Source organism: Cheilinus undulatus, linkage group 9 (assembly GCF_018320785.1).
Source record: "Cheilinus undulatus linkage group 9, ASM1832078v1, whole genome shotgun sequence".
NCBI classification, from domain to species: domain Eukaryota; kingdom Metazoa; phylum Chordata; class Actinopteri; order Labriformes; family Labridae; genus Cheilinus; species Cheilinus undulatus.
Window position 1 is genome coordinate 28,657,158 of NC_054873.1, and position 23,504 is coordinate 28,680,661.

Genomic DNA, 23,504 nt, shown 5'->3' on the forward strand with positions numbered 1-23,504 from the left:
TTCTCTGCTGACAACTATGTTACAAAGTTTGTTATCTAACTATGACTGTCAGTCTATCTTTGTCATTGTTGCATAAAATGTTCACTTCTTTAAATTTCACAGCTCTCTGCCTTCACTTCCCCAATTTTTAGTCCATCTTCCTTTTATTTCTGGTTTTCTTCTGTTTCTGCTTTCCTCAATCCTCTCTCTATGTGGATTTTATTTCTCCTCTTCTGCACCATCTTCCCTCTTCTCTGCCTCTGTCTTCTTCCTCATATCCTCCCCTCCCTCTCCGCAAACATCAACAAGGTCTCTCTGACTGTGAGAAGCTCTCAGCTCCTTGCTAACCACCAAGTATTTTGCTTTCCTCTCGCTCTCATTCATGCTCTGTGACCTGTGAGACGGTTTATACTTTTCAACTGCGACAGTCAGATAGTCGGTTGTGTCTGAGAGGTTCCTCTTGGCCTTCGTCTTTGTTGGCTCCTCCACCACTTCTGTAGCGGGAGGAGGAGCTTTACTTTCTAGAGGAATATTACCAGTCTGAATTGAGTCCTTATCCAGCTTTGCAGGCATGGGGCTTGCTTGAAACTGCTGGGCAAGAGTTCTTACTGTTGACACCTTAGGCATGTGGCCAGAAGTGCCGGGGTGGATCTGGTACTCCAAGTTTGGTGGCCACTTATTTGGGCTTCTAGAGGCCTCCTCCACCAATGACCTGTATTCTGCATTCAGCAGCACATCATCACCTGCTTCGGCCGGGTTGTAGATAATGCTGCTCATGGCTCTCTTCTTTGTGATAGGGGACAGTTGGCTTTCATTTGGGACATATCTCAATGATTTAGTCCTTTTAGGGGAGGTGGGGGTTTTCTGGGGTGGTAGGGCGTGCTCTGTAGGTTCAGCTGCTTCCTCTGGTTCATCCGGTGGGCTTATGATGATAGTGCTCATAGCTCTCCTCTTAGTTAATGGAGAGGTGGGCTGATCTTCTGCTGGATAATATTTTAATGATTTAGTTCTTTTAGGAGGAGAAGAAGGCCACAGTCTGTTCTTATCTGTTAGTCTGTCGAGCAGCATAGTGCTGCCTTGTTTCATGGTCTCTTGACTCGATGAAGAGGAAACAGGCTTCTGTTCACATGGAGATATGAGGATGTCCACGCATGAACTTGGTCGCGATCTCTCCAAACCGCCAACCTCTAAAGTTTGACCGCCTTCCTTTGAGTTAAGAGCACAAACGCTGGAGGTTTGACGTAGACTCCTCTCTCTTTCTAGGCTAGTTTTGGTCGTCTCATCTGTTTCCTTCTGCTTTGACGCAAACTCCTCCATGTCCATATGGAAGCGGTAAAGGCTGTAACCATCAGCGCTGTTAATGCTGCCCTGGCGAAGAAGAGTGGAGGGGTCACACACAGAGGAGTTTCTTGAATAGGTTCTGGTCAGCTCCAGTCTGTCCACTCCTGCAAGCTTTTCAAGGGCGACTGCCATTCGTCCATGGATCTCCTCCAACTGGGCCAGGCGCAGATCCACTGTCTGTAGGGAGGCCTTCATCGTGTTCTCCCTCTCATTCACCTCCTCCAGACGCATGGACATGTTCTCCACTCTGCCAAAGAAATCATAACAACAAAAGTCTGTGTCAGTTCAATGTTTTGTGAGTATGTTGTTTAGATGTCTCTGTTAAGAAACGAGGTTCACCTCTCTGATGTAACTTTGATGCGTTCATCGCTTGATGACTGCTGTTCGTCCTCTTTCTCACGGAAATATTCCTCAACACACTGTTCTTCAAACTCATACAGACTTTTTAGCTCTTCTGGATTCAATCTTAGCTCTGTTAGAAATAAATTATGACACAAGTAATTCAGGGTTCCCAGTAGCTTTTTAAACTTCTATCAGCTATCATGACAAGAAAAAATGTTTGTTTTTTTTTTTTTTATCAGTTGCAAGAGGACTTACTTAGACCACGGTCCTTCTCATCAAGCTCTCCCTCTTGCCTCTTTCTAGCGCATCGCCGAAACAGCCTATTGAAGAGGATGTAGAGGTGGCTGAAGATGATGAGAGGCGGCGGCAGTATGGGGCGGTCATGAAAGGTCATGATCAGCTGGTATCTCTGGAACTTCCACACTTGATTGGAAATGGACTTGACTTCAAAGAAGGTGTTGCTGATGGACAGTAAAAAAAAACAAGATAAGTGAATACAGACTGTCAGTGTTGCAAAAATTAACCTTAGAAGATCACACCAGTGTGGTATCATGTGCTATTTTTGTCACATGATAGCATGCAAGCAAAGCCACATTTTGCATTACAATCACTTTGTGAGGAAAAAAAGATATTTAAGCTCTGTTTTAGTTTTTGTTTGATGTCAATAGGCCAAGTAAAACAGGAAATATGATCAATTGAATGTGATATAATGAATATATTTTATACAAGGGTACAGTGTTCAATACAGTACAGGAATGGACATTTTTTCAGAACTAATTTTTTAAATGAGTTCTTAGTATCTGCATACCATTGTTTCTGTAAAAATGCAGGCACTATAATTTAATTTTCCTTGTGTTTGTGTTCATAAAATATTGTACAGTGGGAAAGTTAAGAATGGAAAAAAATGCCTGTGTGTATAATGGTATTTTTCTGCATTTAACCTGATTTTGGCTCAGTTATACTTTTTTTTATGTTTGATTTAATAATAATAATAATACTAATAATACATTTTATTTATAAGCTTCTTTTTAACACTCAAGGTCACTTTACAGATGAAAAAAATAAAATTAAAAAAAAACAGATAAAAGCTAACACAGTATAAAATGGAACAGAATAATTACAATGAATAATTTGCACTGCTTGGGAACCCCTCATAGTCTTGGAGTGTAAAGAATGCGATATTGGTCTCTGTACTTAGGTACAAAATTATTCTGAACTTGGGCATTGTTTTATAAACAAAAATGCCTATGAAAACACATGTTCTTTCTAAAAATATTCACTTTTAACTTTATTTATGTAGTTTTATCACTTTTATGTGAAAGTTTACTACATTTTCTACAAAATTTCTAACTCTTCAAATGACAACTTCATCATATTTTGAAATATATATATTTTTAAAGCTATTTTTTAATTTGTTTTTGAAATTTTTTGGTTTGTTTTTTTGGAGGTGTTATATTTAATACAGTTCATGAAATTTAAGAATTACTTTCTATTTCATAAAGTTGAGGTTGTGCTTAAAAATGATGAGCATAGTAAACATTTTCTGAGTGTTTTATATTCTAAAAAGAAAAGCATTAACAAAACTTTAAAAACAGCTGCCGATTTCGAAGGGTAAAATAGCAGCTGACACTGGGGTCTGAGCTTACTTGAACACTGCAATGAGCAAGTTGACCAGAAGAATGTTTGCCACCAGGAGGTAACAGGCCATGATAGCAGGTGTGAGCCATGCTCCGGGGATACATGGTGGAAGTTTCTTCCCGTCCTCGTCATATAAGTGTTCACCACATGGGGCTGTGCAGAGAGGAGGATATAGTTTATTCATTCTGATATGGCTGGATGACTGATTTGAATTGAATTTCTGAATTGAAGACTACTCACGGTTTATTTCCATTGCATAGACTTAACGAAATCCACCAAAAGAGCAGACACATAAAACAAAAGGAGCATTACAATTCATAAACACAGGATTATTTTTTACGGCAAACTTCTGCCAAAGTCATGCTGAAGTCCATGCAAGTGTATTCTTATAGTCAAACAAAAACTACATATTTTGCTCTAAGTTCATTTTGCAGCTTTAAATATCAATATTCAGCACATACAGATGCAATAGCAGCGACCTAAGGATACAGCTGTCTTAACATTTAATAACCCTTACTTGCCTCCACCCTGACAGAAAGTAATTAACTTGAAGGCAGATGATCATGATTGAGGAAATGAGACAACAACTACTTTTCTTCCTCAATACAAACTACTGCCAGTTTCCTTAACTGATATGCCAGCAGAGGGAGACATACTTAAGCCTTTCACTGTCATGTATTCTTTCTAAACATCACAGAAATTAATGTAACACTGATCATCTGCCCAGAATCAGGAAACAGAATCTTACTATGAATTCTAGTCTTACGGTCTATCGAGTCCGCAAAAACCTCTCCATAGATCATCCAATAGGGCATGTAGAAAATGTTTCTGGCCAGGCGCCATGTTGGCTCCTCATCAGGGTGAAGGATAGCTTGTCGTGCCACTCCGAAGCTCATGAGAACCACCAGCATAATCACCACAAAGTACATCATGTCTATCATCTGAAAGACAAAGAGAAAGTCTTAGTCTAAACTCTGTGTGAACTTCTGTTACTTTTTTTGTGCACCATATGAGTTTGATCAGATTTATTCAACTCTTAGTGAAATTATTGTATGGTTACCATCTTCCCTATCATCATCACATAGGGTCCTAGGTATTTGTTGACTCCGAAGATGTCCAGCACACGGATGTACCAGAAGATGATGTCTATACAGTAGATGACTCTTCCGTAGCCCATGTAAGGTTCGTGCTGCAGTCGTAGCATCAGTCCAATGAGGAAGGTGGAGATAGCGACCAGGTCGGTGATGTTCCAGTACTCCTCCAGCCACACACTTATCTTCTGTTTCAGCTTTCCTGGCTCTGACATCAGAATCTAGACACAAAGTCATTAAGACTTAATGGGCTCCAAGGCCATTAAGAGCATGTGCAACATCCTTAACTTACACCATAACTCAAACAGATCATATTGATCATTCATAATGGCTTGTACCTGTCTGACTTTTTCAGTGGCCAGCGTAAGGATGTATGCAATAACAGTCCACTCTTGTATGGAAGGCCATCGCTCCATTTTCACCAGGATTATATAGTTGTACAACATCAAATAGCCCAGGTATGAAATCTTTTGATCAAGAAAATACCAGAATAGCATTAGAATTAAATGACTCACTCAGACAGTTGCTCTCAACTGGTGGGTTGGGACCCAGATGTGGGCTGCAGAGCTGTTTGAGTGATATAGGGATGATATATTTTACTTAATTTGCTGTGAGAACTAAATTTCTGTTGTTTTCTGAAGATTTTGACAATATTTCTCTCTTCTTCTCAGGAAAACAAAACCTGTTTTCACATGATAATGTATTAATTTCCCAAGATCTCTTGGAAACAACCAAAATTTGCATGTTATCAAATGAAAGTAGGTTAACATGTTTGTTTTGTCCTGTCTCTTTGTTCAAACACATTTTGCTCCAACTAAGGCTCAAACCTTAACATTTTTCCTTTAAAGAAACGTTCAGAGCTTGAAAATTATTTGATAATTTGGTTTTCCAATTTCTCATTAAAGATGTGTCCGTGGATCCTGAGGGTAAACCAGTTGAGAACCCCTGCTCTGAGATAAAAACTTGTATTCATCTTATTTACATAAACAATACTTACTGTGTTGAACCAGAACTTGGTGAACGGTGCATCATAAAACTCAAAAAACCTTTTGCCGATAGGAATTTTATGAACATTTGTGCTCCCCTCCTCCTCATCCCCCTTTCGAGAAGTTGCATCATTAGCATCCTACAATGAAAACACACATTATTTTAACTCTTGAGTTATAAAGTAAAATAAACAGTGTCTCTAACAATAGTCAGAGAAATTAAGTGTGAACCTTGCTGGATTTTGTGTCTTCATCCTTGTCTTTTCCTTCCACTTTTTCTCCCGTTGCATGATAGGATGCATCGTCTCCAAGACGGAAATCCAGCAGAAGAATCAGGGGGGGACAGATGATCCCAAAAATGACCTAGGTGAGTAGTTATTAAAGTTTAATAACAAACAGTGAGGATGGCTGCCATTACAAGTTTTAAAACTGTTGCCTAAAGGAAACATTTTTTTCTGATAACCTTGAGGCCAGGGTTTTTGCCGATTCTTAAGCAGCCCATCCACATGTCGGTGAGCAACATCTGGCTGCAGGTGTGAGCGATGAAGTCACGTTGTTTAGCTGCTACAGCCAGCTTCAGACAGGTGGAGTTACTCCAGTTGACCAGCTCATATGTCAAGAGTTTCATGGCTACCTGTTCATCATGTTTGTAGGACTGGTCCAACAGCTCATAGGCCAGCTGACCAAATTCTCTGTGAAAGACAAGAAATAAGGAAAATAACTAGGGCTGTCAAGGCTAATTAAGTTAACTGCAATTAATCAAGATCTAGAATTAGTGCTCTAATCCTTTTAAATTACGATTAATTGTATGCTTTATTGTCTCTTTCAACACTATTTGGTTACTTTGCATCAGTGTCTCCCTGCAGCCACAGTGATGTAAAATAAGTCCAACACTGCACCTTAAGGTCTCATTTCACATGAAAAACTCACATACAGCTCAGTGGAAAAGTCAAAAGTCATCTGCACTTTTTGAATGATCACTTATTTCATTTTTAATACATAAAAAGTTCCTTTTTTTGATGGTTAAGTTTATGTTTTATGTTTTGCTCTACCTCTAAAAGCAGGTCTTCCAAACAGGAAGTCTTTTACCCTCAATTTAAGACAAAATAAAAAATCCCAAATTACACTGAAACAGTTTAAAATACCAAAAAGTAGAATTTTAAAATGCCATTAAATGTGAACAATGACAGAATTCAGAGATTAATCAGGATGAAGAAAAATGTATTTTTTGACAGCCCTAAAAATAATCCAAACATGTTGTACCTCTCAAAGGAGAGAATCATCGGGAATTACTTTAAAATAAACTATTAAGAATTGTTGACAAGAGGCTGTCATGCATTCATGTGCTTTTATTTTGAAAAATACCTTGTGACTGCAGGACAGAAATCTGAGGTATGTAATATAAACTGACTTGGAATTGTTCTCCAGGTCCTGAGAGATGTCATCCACCAGTTCGCTCTCTGAGCACTCGTGGGCCATAGCTTTATATAGTTTACAGGCCACCAGCGCCTTTGCCATGGCTTCTTCCCCACGCTGCCACAGAAACAGTGCCATCTTCTGGCGTTTCATCAGCACAGCCCACAGCATCAGCTCATGGAAAGGGTGTTTGAATCGACAGACCTCTGGGTCATCCACATCAATTTCCACCTCTTCTTCTTTCTTCTTCTTTGCCTTTTTCTTGCCTTTTGGTCTAGGCTCATCATCCTTTATGAGAAAATGAAAAGTTTGACCGATTATTCTGATTAATGGGTTGAATTTTTCTCATCCACATTAGAGTATTTTGTTCTGCAAAGGATACCCCACCTCCATTCCTAGAAGCTTCAGAGCTTTTGGCTGCAAGAGGAGAACAAAACATGATTAATATCAAATGCTGCTTAACAAAATGAAAAAGCTGTTAACAGTGATTTTCTTCCTCCCAGTGCATACCCGTTTTAATCCATACAAATTATTGTAGAGGTTGCGGAAAGCCTTCCTGGTGTAATTGCTCCTGTAAGCTCCTCCCATGAAGCACTCCAGTACCAGACCAATATCAATCAAAGTGATCTGATAATCTGGAGGAAGGTTTCCCTGTAGAGTCCCCAGAGTAATCGAGTTTAAAGAAACTGTTTCAATAAATAATCATTTGTTAGATAGGACATAATGTTTTACCTTTTTGACATCCCTAACCACTGCATGCAATGTATTAGCAGGGCCAATTTTCTGAAAGAAGAGCGGTGCAGAGATGAGAAGAGGGGGAGAATGGTTAGTCATGAATTTCAAACATTTTCTCTCAATTTGTCAGATCTTTCATTTGAGGGAGTCGAGCTCACAGTGTTGTATAACTCCTCAAGTCTGGGAATAGTGAGGAAGTGGTGAATATTGACCCCATTCTCAAGGAGCAGCTTGACAAAGTCCACTCTGTCCAGAACCAGAGCATCCATCATAGCCTGCTCCAGAGAGTTCACCTGAAAGAAAAACAACACAAAAAGATTTTTGTTTAAGCACCACCGCTTACATTATAATGATATATTTCATATTGAAGTGAGAGTTTTTGTCATAAATCTGATCTTACCCAACGAATCAACTCCAACTTCCTGGGGTCTGTCTCCTCTGGTGGTTCAGGCTTTGCCTTCCCCTTCCCCTTCCCCTTCTTTGCCCGGGCTTTGCTGCGAGGAGCGCTGGCAGGACTTTTCTGCTTCTCTGGAGCCGGGGCTGCAGTAGCTGTAGTGCTGGCAATGGCACCAGCAGGCTTACAGAGTAGGAATAAAGTAAACTATTTAAGCCATACCTTCTTTTTTCTAGCACATTAATATCAAATTATATTATTATAATATAGAGTGAAACATTGGAAATTGGAAAAATGCATTTCCCTTCAGACAAGTTTCAGGTATTTTTCTTTAAATTATAAATCCTGCCTGTTTTTTCTTCGAAAAAATGCCTATGAATGAAATGTACTCTGTCAAGAATCGGTCCACATCTTGAACTTTTTCATTTCAGTTTTGAATACCTCACACATAATCTCTTAAACACTTATTCTAATCCTGATGTGCGAGCCATTTTGAAATTATCACACGGTCCTGCTGTAAGCAAGGGCATATCCAGGTGGTGGCCGGCGGCAACCATGGCCACCCTGGAAATCCTACTGGTCACCACAAAACTGGCTGTGTGCTTTGTCAGAGGTGGGACTTATACTTCAATCAATTTTTGGGCTGTGCAGGCTCCCTCTAGCTTTCTTTGATGGAACATTTTATTTTATATTAAGTACTTGATATTGTGAATTCTGACATCTTTTTAAGTCATTAAAAATGAAGCTAAGAGGACTTATTGTATATGTTGTCACTCCGTTGTGTTACTTTAAGAAGTTAACAAAAATGTGCAGCACCATGCAGAACTTTTAGGCATGTTTGGGACAAAAAAACTTAAGGCTGAAGTAAGGCATGTAGAGGTGAGTAAGCGGCCCAAGGGCACTATCAGGGCGTGAAGGAGGATTGACATAACCTTGCTCATGACCAGGGGCATGGAAAAATAATCTGTTGGAAAATAACAAAGCCCACACTTTCAGGGCGGAGTAAAGGCTCGGTTATGCTTTCTGCATGGACGCCACATAGACAAAAACTGATACAGAATCAAAATGCGGAGACGTCTGGTGCTTTATACCTAGCGCCGGCTTCCTCTTTGCTGCAAGCTGATATTCTCCCAAAAGCTAGGGGGCAGTGTCTTCACGAATCATGTCTGTAGCATGTTTAATGCCATTTTGATGTTAAAAATTTTGGGGATGTGCGTGGCCAGACGAAAATTGGCCACACAGGACCCCCGCAAAGGGGCGTGTCTTAATATTTGACACTTGCGACCTCAAAGATGCGTCAAGCATAAAACAGTCTTAAGGGTGGATGTGGTGAGTAAGCACAACCCAAGGCACTTTCTGAGTGGGTAATAGGGTTGCCATGAGCCCCTGGTTGTAGTGTGGTAGTCTCAAGGGCCCGAAAACTGCTGGCGGTCTCTGGGCGTATCACCAGGGGTGAAAAGGCCCAGGCGACGATACGCCATTGAGTTTGACCTTGGCTGCAGAGTGATGGGTGTGTGTTGACATGTGTTGAGCTTGACTCTGGCTACACAACTAACTGTAAGTTGTTTAGTGGACCACAATCACTTTGTACAAAAATGGTTGATGTCTCAGGGGTTAAACATTTCAGAGTTGTTTTAACTGCCAAAGTGTAATTCTAATGCCATTCTGAGTGAAATGGTCCTTATTGTTGCAGTTATTTGATGGTGTTGTGGGTTAGGGTTAGTTCAAATCTGTAAAGAGTCAATTGATCTAAGCTCTGTCCACTGTGTTCTCAAATCTGAGGGGATGTGAGGGTGGTTTTTCCCATCATGCCCCTGGGCAGACAGTTCAGATGTGTTTTATATGTGTTAAGCTGTGTTTGTTGCCCTTTGTACAGTGATCCCTGCTGGGATTCTTGGCTCAGGTTAACATTTGCACCATGTGTGAAGTTATCCACTGAGTTCAAGTTATACTTTAGAATTTCCAAAAAAGTACACAGTATTCTTCATCAGTCTGCATTGTCTTGCCATGAGGTTGACACTCTGCTTTGTTCTTTTCAGAGGAGACTCACCTTTCCACAGATTTTCAAGAATTACTATAGACACTTTTAAACTGTTGAAATTTAACTACATGAGTTAAATGAACACTGTCATTTTGGTGTGTAGAACTCTAAAAAAACCTCTTAAGCAGATTAATTTTTAACCCGCGTCATAGTGTCAAACCTGGCACATTCATCATCCTGCATGGTCCAGTGCTCAAGTCAAGAAACAACATCACATTTCTGTCTGGACAGGGGAACCTTTAAAACCATATTTATCTCCTCACTACTAAAAATATATTTTCTGGGAATGTTACCATGTAAATATCTTAACTTCTGGGATTATTGATAATTTGTAATCTTTAAATGGGAGTCCGACTCACTGGTAAATTGTGCCCATAAACAAAGATGTGGTTGCGAGCAATATCCACTCTGTTCCAGGCCAGAGCCAAGCTTAGCTGATCTGCTGCTGAGGCGTTTGTGCCTGATGAGAAGAAACAGGAGTGTAGTGACAGAGAAAGAGAGAAAAATAGGTTGCATTGCAAGAAAGACAGAGCTCTGATGCATTTAGGTATCTAAAGCTGCATTCACAGTTCAAGCCATAGTAACTTGGATATTAATTTTTGTTGACTCAGATCTGATCCCTCCATAACAGTTTAAACAACACAAGCCACATTAAAATCTGATCTTTTGAAATCAGTTTTAGATTGCTTGTGTAAGTGAATCTGTTAGGAGGGGATGGAGGAGTTCGACAAAAACACAGATCTGAGCAAAATGTCAGAAATGAGCATTTAGGCGGTGGAGTATGAATGCAGCCTAAGTATTATGCAGCCTGATAATACCTTTCAAAAGGGCAGTGAGAATGGCCATCTCAATATCTTGTTGTCCCTCAGAACCCATTCGAAAAACAGTGATCTAAATGTGAGGGAAAAACAGATAATATAGGATTGTAAAAGTAAAGTCAAAGTTAAACTCTAAAGTTTATATAATCGATGGATGAATGGATGACGAGATGAGTTTTAGCTTAGATATATGTGTTCTCTGCAGCTGTAAACATGTAGGAGCTTCATTCAGCAGAACCTCTCACTGCAGCGCTCTGTGGCTGACCCTTCGAGCACAAATAGCTAATTTTCTTCTCAGACTGTGTAATAGTGCCTTCCTTGTTGCAGAGTGGACTATATCAAATGAAATTATGCTGACCGGTCCATCATGTGCAGCCGTGATAAATGGGATTAGGTTGGCATGAATTTGTGGCACGAATCCAGAGGTCTCAGGATGCATTGATAATGACGAAGACTGGAATTTTTGCTGCCCTTTCATGGAGTATGGAGCGCATTGCACGCTTTTGTTATGGTGGATTTCTGCTTTGGTTAAATGTTATATCTGGGTGTAACATCACAGCAAACTCTGCCTCTAAATCTGTGTTTTTATTTGTGTAACCCAGCTGTTCACTTGGCATGCACTTAGGATGAAAGGATTATGCAGGGACCAGACAGTGACACTGATTCACCTGTAGGTTAGTCATGGCACTTTAGATTAAGAGTGCGGCCTCTCAGTTGTGCATAAAGAGCTCAAACAACTTGATGCTTTTGTCACATTCTCCGGGTCAGGTATCAGTGAAAACTAAATGGGATGGGGAAAAAGCCTGCAGCAGTATGATCTTTGATAGAGCAGTTTAAGTTGCTTATCTGGGTGTGTAGCAGCATTAGGCGGTCTAATACATTGGGGATAGAGGATGCATAGTCACAAGTGAAGTGATAGCACTCTGGGGACTAAAAAAAACAGCCTGGGGAGTGGAGCGAGAGAGAGGAACTGGACTGAGGATTAGGGAGATGGATCCTCTCCTCCATCTGTGTGCTGCATGCTTACTGTGAATGGATGGAATAAGAGCCTCTGCTAAGCAGGTGGTAGTGTGCACTGATCTTTCCCACCCAAATGTATGGAGACTGGAAATTATGTGCGCTGGGTATTACAAACTACTAATCACATCACTTATGCCTGCGGAAATCTGATGGAGATGCTACAAATGCTGCCATATTTATGTATCAGGGTCCTCTGCAAACACTCTCAGCTCTGGGATTAATCTGATCTCCATGAGGACTCTTAACAGGGTGTGGGCTTCATCGAGGATCTGAATTGTTTACATTAAAGTAAAGAATTTAGACGCCGCTGTGTGCTTATACTGTACATCAAGGTGGATGCTGTCCCTGGATGAAGCTGTGAATGCCACAGATTAGATGACATACAACACATGACCACAACAAGGAGGAGTAATGACAAGCACGTTGTGGGGATTATGTTTATTCAATATGTTAATGGAAACACACAGATGAGTGCAATGGATGAATGACGATGGAGACCAGATGCTTCATAACTCAGAGGATTTATTGATTGACAAAAACATTTTTAAACAACATTTAAAGAACTTTTTTTTAAAGTGGGTTTCATTGCGATACTTACCAGCTCCCTTTTCTTCATGCACTCCATAACCATGAGCAGGATCTGCTGTGATTGGCTTTTGCTATAGTTAAAAGTCTTCTGTATTGTCACTAAGAGTTGCTCTCGGACATCATCATTAACCAGGCTGGAAAAGGAGATTAAGAAAAGACATTTCAGCTTCTTATTACAGACTGGAAGTATCAGAGTGCAGCAAACCTTTTAAAATCTCACCCTCCATCCTCTGAGAACTTGTGTGCAAAGGAAATGATGTCAGAAGCCCGGCCGCTGCCGTCACAAACCACTACAGGGATGGGCGGTTCATCTCTTAGGCTCTCCAGGACGATGGAAATCACATTAGGACCTCCTTCCACTATCAGACAAACCAGAGGAACCCCCTGACCCAGACCTGGAAGACAAGGTCAAAAAATGAGTCCTTAGATCAGGGGTTCCCAAACTTTTCAGCCTGTGACCCCCTGAAATAACAGTGCCAGAGACTAGGAACCCCCACTACACCTAAAGCATGGTTAAACATAGCCGTGCACATTCAAAAACAATCATGCGCAGACTTATATTTTAAGGATTTCTAATCATCACTTTGATTTGAGCATAAATGTCAACAAATCACCATGTATCAATTTACATTAAACTAATTTTATGCATATGTTTTTTAAGAAAATGGCTAAGATATACCATCTGAAATCATTTAGAATACTGCTCATTTTTCAGAAGGCAGCTGGCCAGTCCTTCTCAGTGTCTTGTGACAACCCCCACTTTGGTAACCACTGCCTTTGATCTATCTATTTAAGGGTCACTTCATGCTGCAAAGAGTGGGAAAGTGTAAATCAGTGCATGTCAGTGTGAGGTGAGAACAGACAAACCAGAGAACAGGGGTTGAGTGAAGTCAGTGGTGACGGCTGGGCATCCCTTTGCTGTCCCTGCCTTAATTGAGCTCCAGGCATAGGATGACAAAGGGAAGCCCACAGGTCACAGAGAAGCCCTCCATCCATGTATCCACCAAGACTCAAACACTGTGGAGGAAAGAGTATACTTTTTGGTGCTACCTACGTGTGTTTATCTTCTGAAGGGAGATGTGCTTCTCCAGCAGCCGGCGGAGTTTGACCTCAGAGCCGTACTTGCCACAGGTGCCATTGTCTGTCAAGATGAAGTGAGAATGGCTGCTGTTGAGCACAGCCAACTTGCTTAGTGGGTTAGCCATCGTCTGATAAGGTCGAGTCACCTGGAAAGAAAGGAAGCAAGCTTTAAAGGAAAGCTCTGGTGTTATTAAAGCAGAGATAACATAGTGTAGTTGAAAAAGTTCTCACATCTTTTCCTATGAGATCCTCTTTGTTCTCCAGAATCCCCCATGGAGCGATTCCTATCGCGCACACCTTCCCACGAGACTTTGAGGAATGGTCCTTCAAGGCATCTCCAACATGGCGGATCACCCCTAAAGCGTAAAATAAAGCAACAGAAATTATGAGTCTCCCCACTTCCTAATGGTGCTGCATTTTGGGATACTGTGTCTGCACGCAATCTCCACACAATGATCGTTAATTGTGAATTTTCCCACCAAAGCTGTAATTACAGCGCTTAAACCTGTGACAATGGCTTGGTCAAATCTCCCTCCAGGAAATTGCTGAACTCATATTATGTAATATCGACTGAGAGCAGATGTAATCTTCTAATGTCACAAATTGTTTTTGGTTGAGTGAAAATTAAGTGTTTTTCTTTGAACTGTGAGCTTCCTACCTGTGTTGACTCCGCCAGTGAAGATCCATGCTCCAGTGGTGACGGCAGCTTTAATTAGGCCTTTGCCAAAAACCTGTTTGAGTTTGGGCTGGAGATCAAAGTTCTGGAGACCACCATGTACAGAGATCAGCAAGGTGGGCAGCTCCAGCTGCCAGTCCTTCACCATTAGATGCAGGAGGTTGTCAGGCTTGGTGTCGTAGGTGACTCGAATGTACTGGGAAAGAAAGAGAGAAGGGGAAGAGCAGCATTCAGTCGACTGAGACTTCTACATGTTTAAATCAGTGGGTGAGACAGAAACAAACTGATGGTGATCTCATGACATCCACTCACTTCCTTCGTGTTGTTGTAACTCCTAAAAAACCCACTTAGTAAATGGAGAAGTCAGTTTTCATTGTGTGACTCTCACCATGGCCTTGTTGATGAACCCTCCGCCTTGAAACTCGATTACGCCAAAGGCATCTGTTGGGTAGGTCCTGGTGTGCTTGATCACACTCCATTTGTCCTTTGGGGTGTCAATCTGCACCAGTGTTTGCGCTTCCTCGACTGAGTTGGCACCAGGAGGGATGGCCACGTGTTGAGTCGTCAGCTGACCACAGGCACATCTGGATCAGAACAAAAAAATCACTCAGTAAACATGTTCCCCCTGGTCCCTGTGTGGCTTCATCCAAGACTATTAATTCTCAAAAACTTTGGGCTAGATCGTAGAAACCTCTGAGCAGTGACTGCCTGGTGTTGCAGAGGGTATGAACCATGCTTAGAATGCCGCTAATCCAAACCTGTCGTTTAGTCTGTGCCACACCGCACCCTTTCATGACTGTGCCCATTTCTGGGAAATAACATGCCTCAATGAACAAAGTGCTGCAGTGCAGCACTCAGCCTGTCGCTGAGACCTGGAAAGTAACTACTGTATGTCAAATGCTAGACTCTGGAAAATCTGCTGTAATCCTGATAATGTCTGATGATTTGTCCTCAGAGACACAGTCTATCAGCTGATGACTTTTCATGAGGAAAGGCTCTTTGCCAATTTGACCAAAAAATTGTTGATTTAATGAGTCTGGAGTTGTAAAAAAAAAAAAAAAAAAAAAGAAACAAAGCAACCTGAAATTAATAAAGTAGCTTTTAAAATATTACATGCAGCAGTTACCTGGTTGGGTCTTTGCTGGGAAATATGTGAATACATTCTCTCTTAAGAAAGTTCCTCTCAATCCAAGCTTTTTGTGCCTGAAAGAAAGAAATAAAGAAGACTTAGAGTGTGGGCTGACATGAAGTCACACGCAGTCACAAGGGGATCATCTGTGCTGATATCTGACTTTAATTTTCACTATCTACTTATTTGCTAAAAATGAGAAGGAAAGGGGGTAGGGGTTTCTTTGGCAGGTTTGAAACAAAGTTGATATTTCATGTTCAAAATCATCGTATTTTCATACATGTTCCCCTGATGCTGAGATTAAAGAGTTAATATCCAGGAACAGCAGAATAGGACACCTGACAATGTCTTCTAAAGCTTCATAATCAAATCTAGCTCTGATTACTGTCTGGTGTTTTTCCAGTGCAGAGAAAAAGTGACCTGAGTTCAAAGCAGACTTTCTCTGAGGGCCATTGTTGACAGCGTTGGCCCAATTAAAAGTGAAGCTTTGGAAGCAAACCTTTCCAGGAAACAGTTGGTGGTAACATGGAAAAAAACATAGTTTTTAACAACATCAACAGCTTAAATATTCACTTCTATTTACTTTACCTTTGAGGCTGAAGTCTTAAAATATAACATTTCAGATCATAAATCATATTCTCCCTTTAATTCATATCTGGACGCTGGCCTGTGCCAGCAAGGAGGAGCAGCAGAGCAATAATTACACAAATAAGCCCAAACTATCTGGTGTTTGCTTCATTCAAGGAAAAAATACAGCAATTTTACAGTCTCTGGAATTTTCAGTTAAAGATAATAATAGTACACATAAAATCCCTTGGTCCTTTTTGTTTTTTCTTTTAAATATCTGCAAAAAAAAAAAAAAAAAAAGAAAAATCTGATTTACACACATTATACACGTAAAATCAATGTTTGATAATGTAAATTACATCAAATTCCCCCAAAACACAGTAAGTGTAAATATTCATGACTCACTGTTAAATCTCACTGTTTTTTTTCTTATTTTAAGTTTAAAAAGTTCATCTTGAACGCACACTTTTAATCCTTCCTCTCATGCATATTTAAATAAAACTGTTTGCCTCTGCAATGGCCTCATTTTCTCCTCCAGACTCCTTAAAATGTCATCTCATTTGCTTTAATCAGAATCAGTCTTATGATAATGACTCATAAAGAAAGCAGTAAAAAGAAAGCATTAATGTTGTTTTTTTCTTATGCAGAAGATAACACTTACTTAAAACATAAAAACATCTTATTAAATCATATTCCTTTTTAAAACCATAGCCTAACTTCAAATATGAAAATAGAAGCCTTTTCCTACTGAGAATATTGAAGATTAAGATAAAAAAAATTATGAACACTTTAACTAATTTATTATTTTTAAGTCCTATAGTACTTGACTGCATCTATTTCCTGTTTATTATGACATCTATCCTGTGATTTTTTCTACCCCTTTCTCATTTCAGTCATTTTCAAATGCAGCATTGTCATGCATCATGCATCTAGAACACCTACATTTCTAATTTAACTTTCTACAATCAATAATTTGTCCCACCTCTCTCCCCCTCTGTCCTATTAAACTTAGCATTAATAAAACCGTTCAATAAAATTAAAAAAGAGCTTCCCCTATAAAATGTTACTGAACTTACAATCTTCCTCCGTGCTGCGCAGTCCTGCTTCAAATGCGTCTACAGATTAAACCTAGAAAGCAGAGAAGTGGTCTCCAGCCTGCTGCTCCTCTACCAGCCCTCTCTCCTGGTGCTGCTCTCCCGCTCGAGTGCTCTCATTGAATCCCACAGGACATGAAACTTCTTCACTTTATGAGGGCCCGTTAATATGATAAGCATGTGAGCAGGGTCTTTGTTCGACCAAGTCTCATGACTCCAGTTCAAGGTAATCCTTTTGGGAGTCCCATGACTCCCTCTCCATGCCCACAGGGTATTTTCATCCTTCGCTTGAACAAGGCACAATAAATCTACTTTGATAAGCGGCCCCTAATCTCCCAATTTGTTGAAAACTCCTTTGTGTTCACTTCACAATGTGGAAGATCTTAGCTGGTGTGAGAAGCTGGAGCATAGCGGCTAATGCAGAGGCACTGCAGACTCGATCAGAGACTCCCCAAGTTTTCATCTGAAAATTTTCACCCCCTCCAACTACTTTGATTTCAACCCAATTTGCATAATTGAGAGAATTGGATGCGGGCATTCTCTTGGAAGGCGCCTTGTTAAGACATGACTGGCCTCCAGTTGGGGGCAAGGTCAGTCAATGCTAATTGCAGTTAATCTCTATTTCCACTCACCATGTTTTTGTGGAGAAAAGAAAACTCAGAAGACCAGCTATTCAGGGCTTCTTTAGTCCTGCTTTTGGATTTTGGCCCTGTTAAGTTGATTTACATTTTAAAACATTAGTAGTTTTGTTTAATTGGAAGCTTTTCTGGAGGCCAAAGAAGGGATATAGTTACAAAAATTAACAGCTGCAGATAAAACAGATAATAAAGACATCTGTACACTTTTGTCTTAGTATCAAAAAGTCACATCTGATTTAATCAGAACAATTTTTAATGAATCCTTTCATTGGGTGTGTTAAACTTAATGTAATAAATCATTTAAAGTGAATTAATCAAGGCCTTTCTGTGCTTGCTTTAACACTACATGAGGGAATTAGGAGCATTTGCAGGAGCTGAGATGGAGTTAACCAGCACAGAGATGTAGACCCACATTTAAAACCTTCCTCATGTTGAAAAGATGTGATAATCTCTCCTTTTATGGTTGAAGTGAAGTTTGAGCCTGACTGTAACTCAGAGAAAAACACAAGAGAGCTTGGTGTTTGATGACTCAGAAAGACAGAAAGAAAAGAGAGGCCTAACATCGCCCCCCAACGTCCCCCCTTTTGGTCCTGCTACATTGAAAAATGCACGTGGGCCACTGTTAATTATAGCTGAAGAAAACAAAGTGCATTTCCAGAAGGGGTTTGGTGAGTTATGACGCAGTTATTTCAGCGTACTTAAACTCATTAACCACAGCAATTAAAACCAAAATCCAGTCAGCAAGCAGCTGCCTTGTTAAGCACTGCCTTTGAGCACTCGACAACAGGAAAATAAAAGCTGCAAGTATTAGATACTGAAGGATCAGATTGGGTCACGTTGAGCAAATTAATGAGATTTAAGACAAGCCTGAGAACAATAAACAACATTCTTTCCTACATACAGATTTTGGTCATTCAAAACAAAAGACAATTGTATAACATTTGACCGAAATATTCAAATGATTCTTTAGCTCTGGTTTTGCATCAATTTTGAGCACTTCTATGACTTTTACAATGCAGTAAATGTAGTATTTGTGTCATTTTACACACAGACTGTACATCATTCTTTCATATGCTGGAATCACATGGTCCTGGTCTCCTGACCCACAGCTTAGTAAGGTAGATCATGGCAAATTTGTCCCACTGCTGCTACAATTAGACAAAGTGTAGCTACAAAGATGTCTGTATTTGTCTGTGTTGACATCTGAGCTGTTGGTTTGCTTTGCATAATGGTTTACAATGGTGCCTTTGTAAAGTTAAGTAGAAAGTTAAGTAAAAAATTAAGTTTAAAAGGCTATCCTTTGTTCTAAATATTGTTCTGACAAATGCCTTCACACAGCAGAAGCCTCATCAGCGTGGGTGAAATAGATCAGAAAGGATTTGGGGGTCCTAATGGAATGTGATGGTCCGTGTTGTCACCAGCCTTGAAGATAAAAGCAACTAATTGCTGGGCTTTAGCATTGAATGGCCGTGTGGTTAGAGCTTCATGCAGTGTGACAGGAAGGACACCCTTTAGATTCCTTTACTGTTAAAAAAAAATCCAAACTCATGTTCAATCCCTCGTGGACTGAATAAAAAGCGACCTTTTACACATTTTCACTTAAGGGAAAGAATATTTCAGACAGCGAACTCGAGTTATAGGCCCTGGAAAGGCAAATTTGCATTAACTGTGAAGCTAACTGTTTTCCTTCAGTGCTGTTTGTAAATGCTCCCATTGTGCTCCTGGGTTTGAAAATCCATTTAGCCATCACATGAGTCCAACATGTCACTGATTATCCCCAAGAGTTGAGGGAGTCATAAGACGGGTTTTAGCTGCCGTTTTCCCCCAAAGGAGTCTGGGGAAGGGGAGTGAAATCTTTCATGAAATAAAAATAACAACACCGGCAGAAAAAACAAAAAATAAAACTCTTGTTTGTGTGGTGAAAAAAGCCAAGGTAACTCTGTGGACATAGAAGCAGATCACTAAGAGGTTTTTACTAGAGCTGTCAAGATTGATCAAATTAATCATGATTGATTAAGATGCACTAATATTTTTTCATCATGATTAATCACATGCTTTATTGTCCCTTTCAACACACTTAGCTTAGGCCATGTCAGCATTAAAAAAAACTCACACACATCTCAATGGACAAGTCAGAAATCATCTGTACCTTTTTAATGATCTCTTATTTAATTTTTAATCCATAGTAAATTCCTTTTTTCTGTGGTTAAGCATTTAACCTAAAAGTAGGTCTATACCTGAACAGGGAATCAATTCCCCTTAGTTTAAGATAGTAGAAAAATCCAAAATGACACGAAAACAGTTTAAAATGCAATAAAAACGGTGCAATTAATGAAGATTAACTACAGAAATTCTGAGATTACTTGCAATCAAAAATTATAATCTTTTGAAAGCGCTACTTTTTAGCATTTCAAATTTAAATGTAGCCGTGTATGCCATTTTAAATTCTATTTTATATGTAGTGTAAGTCATCAGGGGCCATATACAGAGACCAAAGCAGTGGCAAATACAACAAATGTGGTGTATGGAGAGCAAAAGTTTGACTTTGAATTTGAATTTAGACCCATTATGTTTTATTATTTGTACTTTACCCTGTGTTGTAATCCTAAATGAGGCACAGCTAAGTTCCCATTTTCACTTTAATCTTCCTTCTTCTACTTTTTTGTCTTCATTCACAGAGGTCTACTGCTATCACCCGACCTCTTTCTCTGCAGCCCCCAGGCATTAATGCTTAGCCCTGACCTAGGGCTGGAAGGTTTTTTTTGAGGTTTCTGATTCTTGGCTTCACCTGACCCGAGCCTGATGATCACGCAGTCATAGGATCTTCCAAACCCTGAGAGAGAATATGGTAAATTTTCCTTTTTTATTGGAATTATTTAATCACAGTTGTGATTAGGCATGAATTTATAAGGGCTCAAGCAGGTCACAGATGTTTTCATGCCCTTTATTTCCAACCTGAGAATCTAATTCAGTCTTTAAGAGGAAAAAAATGACTGCAAGATGCATGTTTGCTGATGAGCAGTGTGATTTTAAAACTGCATTTACAAGGAAACAAGGTCATACCATGTGAACATGTTTAACTGAATGCACTCTTTGTTAGAGGGTCTTACTTTAGGACCTTTACCCTCATCCATCCAGACAGTATATTCTAAGAAATGCTGCCTTGTTATCACTAAACCATGGCTGAATATAAATCCTTCTTTATAACCACTATAAATGCATACTATTTGATTAAAGATGGTAGATAATCTGTGATTGATGATAAGAATGTGGCAAAAATGCATAATCAGAAAGCAAAAACAGGAACCAGTGTTATCTCTCTGCAATCTGCTCCATGCAGCCAATGAGTTTATATTTAGCAACATATCCGATCTCATTAAAAGTGTGGCAGTATTCAGCTGAGAGCCATGAACATCGCTGATTGCTTTGGCGAGTAAAAGCTCATGTAAAAAGGCTGTGGATTATACCAAGAATATTAATCTCACTAAATAATGCTCACTGTAATTTATAGAAACCCATCACACTCAAGTCTTTTAATGGTGTTAGAGTCAGATATACTGTTGATTCAGACATCAGGAGTCAGGCAGATTAAAGCTGCACTGTACAGAAATTCCTCATTTTGTTAAATACTGATGCTACTGAAACAAATTTCCGTTAGTTGTTGATATATAATCCACTAAAGTGGCTATAAAATGTCGTATTCCACTCTTTTTTCATCTCAACTTATTTTATTTTCACTGGGCAATTTCTTGTTTTATAAAGTTTATTCTTCTCAAATAGTGACCACTGTTCCTTTAACTCACATGAACCCACAGAAGCAGCACAATCAGAGTTGTCTCTATGTGTGTGAGCACACTAATCCCAGCACACACCACACTACTGGACTGGAAGCAGAAGCATGCATACATATATAAAAATGACATCTTTCTAGCTTTCAAGGACATGTTAACAGGAGCGTGTTAATCACATGAAAGCAGACTTTGGAAAGATATAAAAGGCTATAATCTGTCATGGCCGTGGTCATCCATACTGAGCCATTACCAAGGATTAAAGTGCTGCAGATATCACTTAACTGTAAGTTTGCAGGCCATGTGCTCCATCAATATACGTCCAACAGCCATGAATGATGCATGTTATTCTGCACAAAGAGGCTCTGAAATGATTGGTTAGGAGCTAGTGTTCACTCCGTCAAGCTCATAGTAATGATCCCATGTGACATGCTGGGCAACTCAAGTCTGTCTCTGAACATTTATGCAGTTTTTGAATCTAAAAAGTGAAAAATTAGTAAGAAAAGTAACAATAATAAAGCAGAGGTTTCATGTATTTATAGAAAACCCTGTGTGTAAAACATCTGTTTTTGAATGAAAGCCACAAAAATACTTCAAGAGGGAAGATTAAGATTACATTCATGACAGATAACTTCAGGTTAGATCTGACTCAGTCACCTGTTGCATTTGACAGAACAAGCTTTGTCTTACCTTCTGAGAGCCAGATGTGCTGCGTTTCAGGGAGGACTGTTTAAATGTGCTGCCCGGGCCCTTGGGGTCCATGTTGAAGATTTTGAATTTAAGCCAAACTGACTTAGAAAAGTATCCTTCAAGACTGGGAACAGGTCAGGGCTCAGCAGCAAAGTCAACATTAGAAACAGGCAAAAACCCACTACAGAACCACGGCATGATAACACCCTCTAAATTCACTCTTTAAAAAGATAACCAAAGTTTCACATCATGAAAGGTTCTCAGCGCTTCTCTCTCCTCTCTGCAGCTCTCACCCGACTGACAAGACAGAGAACCGCACCAGGGATATAAATCACTCGATGACACACTTGACACATAGACCCTTTTCCTCTGCCGGGCATCCCATAATCAGGCTTAATGCAGCCGGCTCTTACGAAGCCTCAGAGTCTAATGGATAGAGATTTAATAAATGGTTATTGAAGGTAAATCTACTCTGGCACACCACAGCCCCCAAAAAAGGCTTAGAGGTACCAGGCAAGCTGTGAGGCTAAAGTTAGCCGGCGGAAAGCCAAAGGTTGTCCCACCAGATGAGGCTCATTGTGTCTGACAGGAAAGACAGTAAAGTCCCATCAGGGTGCAAACAGAGAGGTATGCACACACACAGAGGGAAAACGGCCAGAATGACACACACATTGAACTCTAATCAGAACCTGCTTGAAATCTGATCTGTGGGGGACATTTAATTATTTCAAACTACACAATTCTTACCAAGGTATGCTGTTAAATCTCTCAGAAAGGGCTGACGTTTAACCTGAGCTAAACGACCCTCTGTTTTTAAGGTGTTTTAGTGTGACAGTAGAATAAAGTTCATTTAACCTTGCTCAGGTGTCTTCTATTTCTCTTTATCATTGCTGAAGTCAAAGGAACGGCCCGCAGAGCTCAGAGACAGGATTGTTGCAAGGCACAGATCTGGGAGAGGCTACAAAAACTGCTTCTAAACTGAATGTTTCCAAGAACACCATGGCCTCCATAATTCTCAACTGGAAACCAAGATTTAAGTGTTTGGTCTCAATTCTTAACCTTGTGTCTAGAGGAAACCAAGCACTGCTCTTCACCTGCCTAATACCATTCCAATAGTGGAGCATGGTGGTGGCAGCATCATACTGTGGGTTGCTTTTCAGCAGCAGAGAGACCTGACCATGGCTGTCCACTGATGGTCCCAATCCAACCTGACTAAGCTTGAGAGTCCAGGTGTGCAAAGCTTGTACTCAAAAGACTCAAGGCTTAATTGCTGCCAAAAGGTGCTTTGACTAAGTACCGAGTAAAGGGTTGGAATACTTGTATCAATGTGGTATTTATTTTTTATAAATTTACAAAAATGTCAAAAATTCTGTTTTCACGTTGTCATTATGGGGTACTGAGTGTAGAGTAATGTGAGATAAGAAAATATAAACAATTGTAGCATCAAGCTGCA

General features: G+C 40.0%; 1 protein-coding gene across 1 annotated transcript; it reads right to left on the bottom strand.

Annotated features, from left to right (window-relative positions):
- Positions 1 to 198: 198 nt before the first annotated feature.
- LOC121514556 (transient receptor potential cation channel subfamily M member 1) lies at positions 199 to 22,123 on the bottom strand. The gene is made up of 27 exons (XM_041794708.1): positions 22,052 to 22,123; positions 15,272 to 15,348; positions 14,534 to 14,729; positions 14,128 to 14,341; positions 13,701 to 13,825; positions 13,444 to 13,615; positions 12,610 to 12,784; positions 12,400 to 12,523; positions 10,782 to 10,854; positions 10,323 to 10,423; positions 7,929 to 8,105; positions 7,687 to 7,821; positions 7,526 to 7,576; positions 7,304 to 7,444; positions 7,181 to 7,210; positions 6,789 to 7,081; positions 5,841 to 6,069; positions 5,609 to 5,740; positions 5,389 to 5,517; positions 4,730 to 4,858; positions 4,361 to 4,612; positions 4,067 to 4,241; positions 3,541 to 3,561; positions 3,309 to 3,453; positions 1,918 to 2,123; positions 1,660 to 1,792; positions 199 to 1,567 (listed from the first exon to the last, which is right to left on the bottom strand). Exons 1-27 carry the CDS (start codon positions 22,121 to 22,123, stop codon positions 199 to 201), a joined length of 5,076 nt encoding a protein of 1,691 aa, XP_041650642.1.
- Between the last annotated feature and the right edge of the window lie 1,381 nt (positions 22,124 to 23,504).

Coding starts and splice junctions, on each gene's coding strand:
- LOC121514556 (XM_041794708.1), bottom strand. CDS start 22,123: ATGGACCCCAAGGGCCCGGGCAGCACATTTAAACAGTCCTCCCTGAAA. Junction 6,070..6,788: donor GACCTGGAGAACAATTCCAA/GTCAGTTTATAT, acceptor TGTCTTTCACAG/AGAATTTGGTCAGCTGGCCT. Junction 3,454..3,540: donor CTATGCAATGGAAATAAACC/GTGAGTAGTCTT, acceptor CTCTCTGCACAG/CCCCATGTGGTGAACACTTA.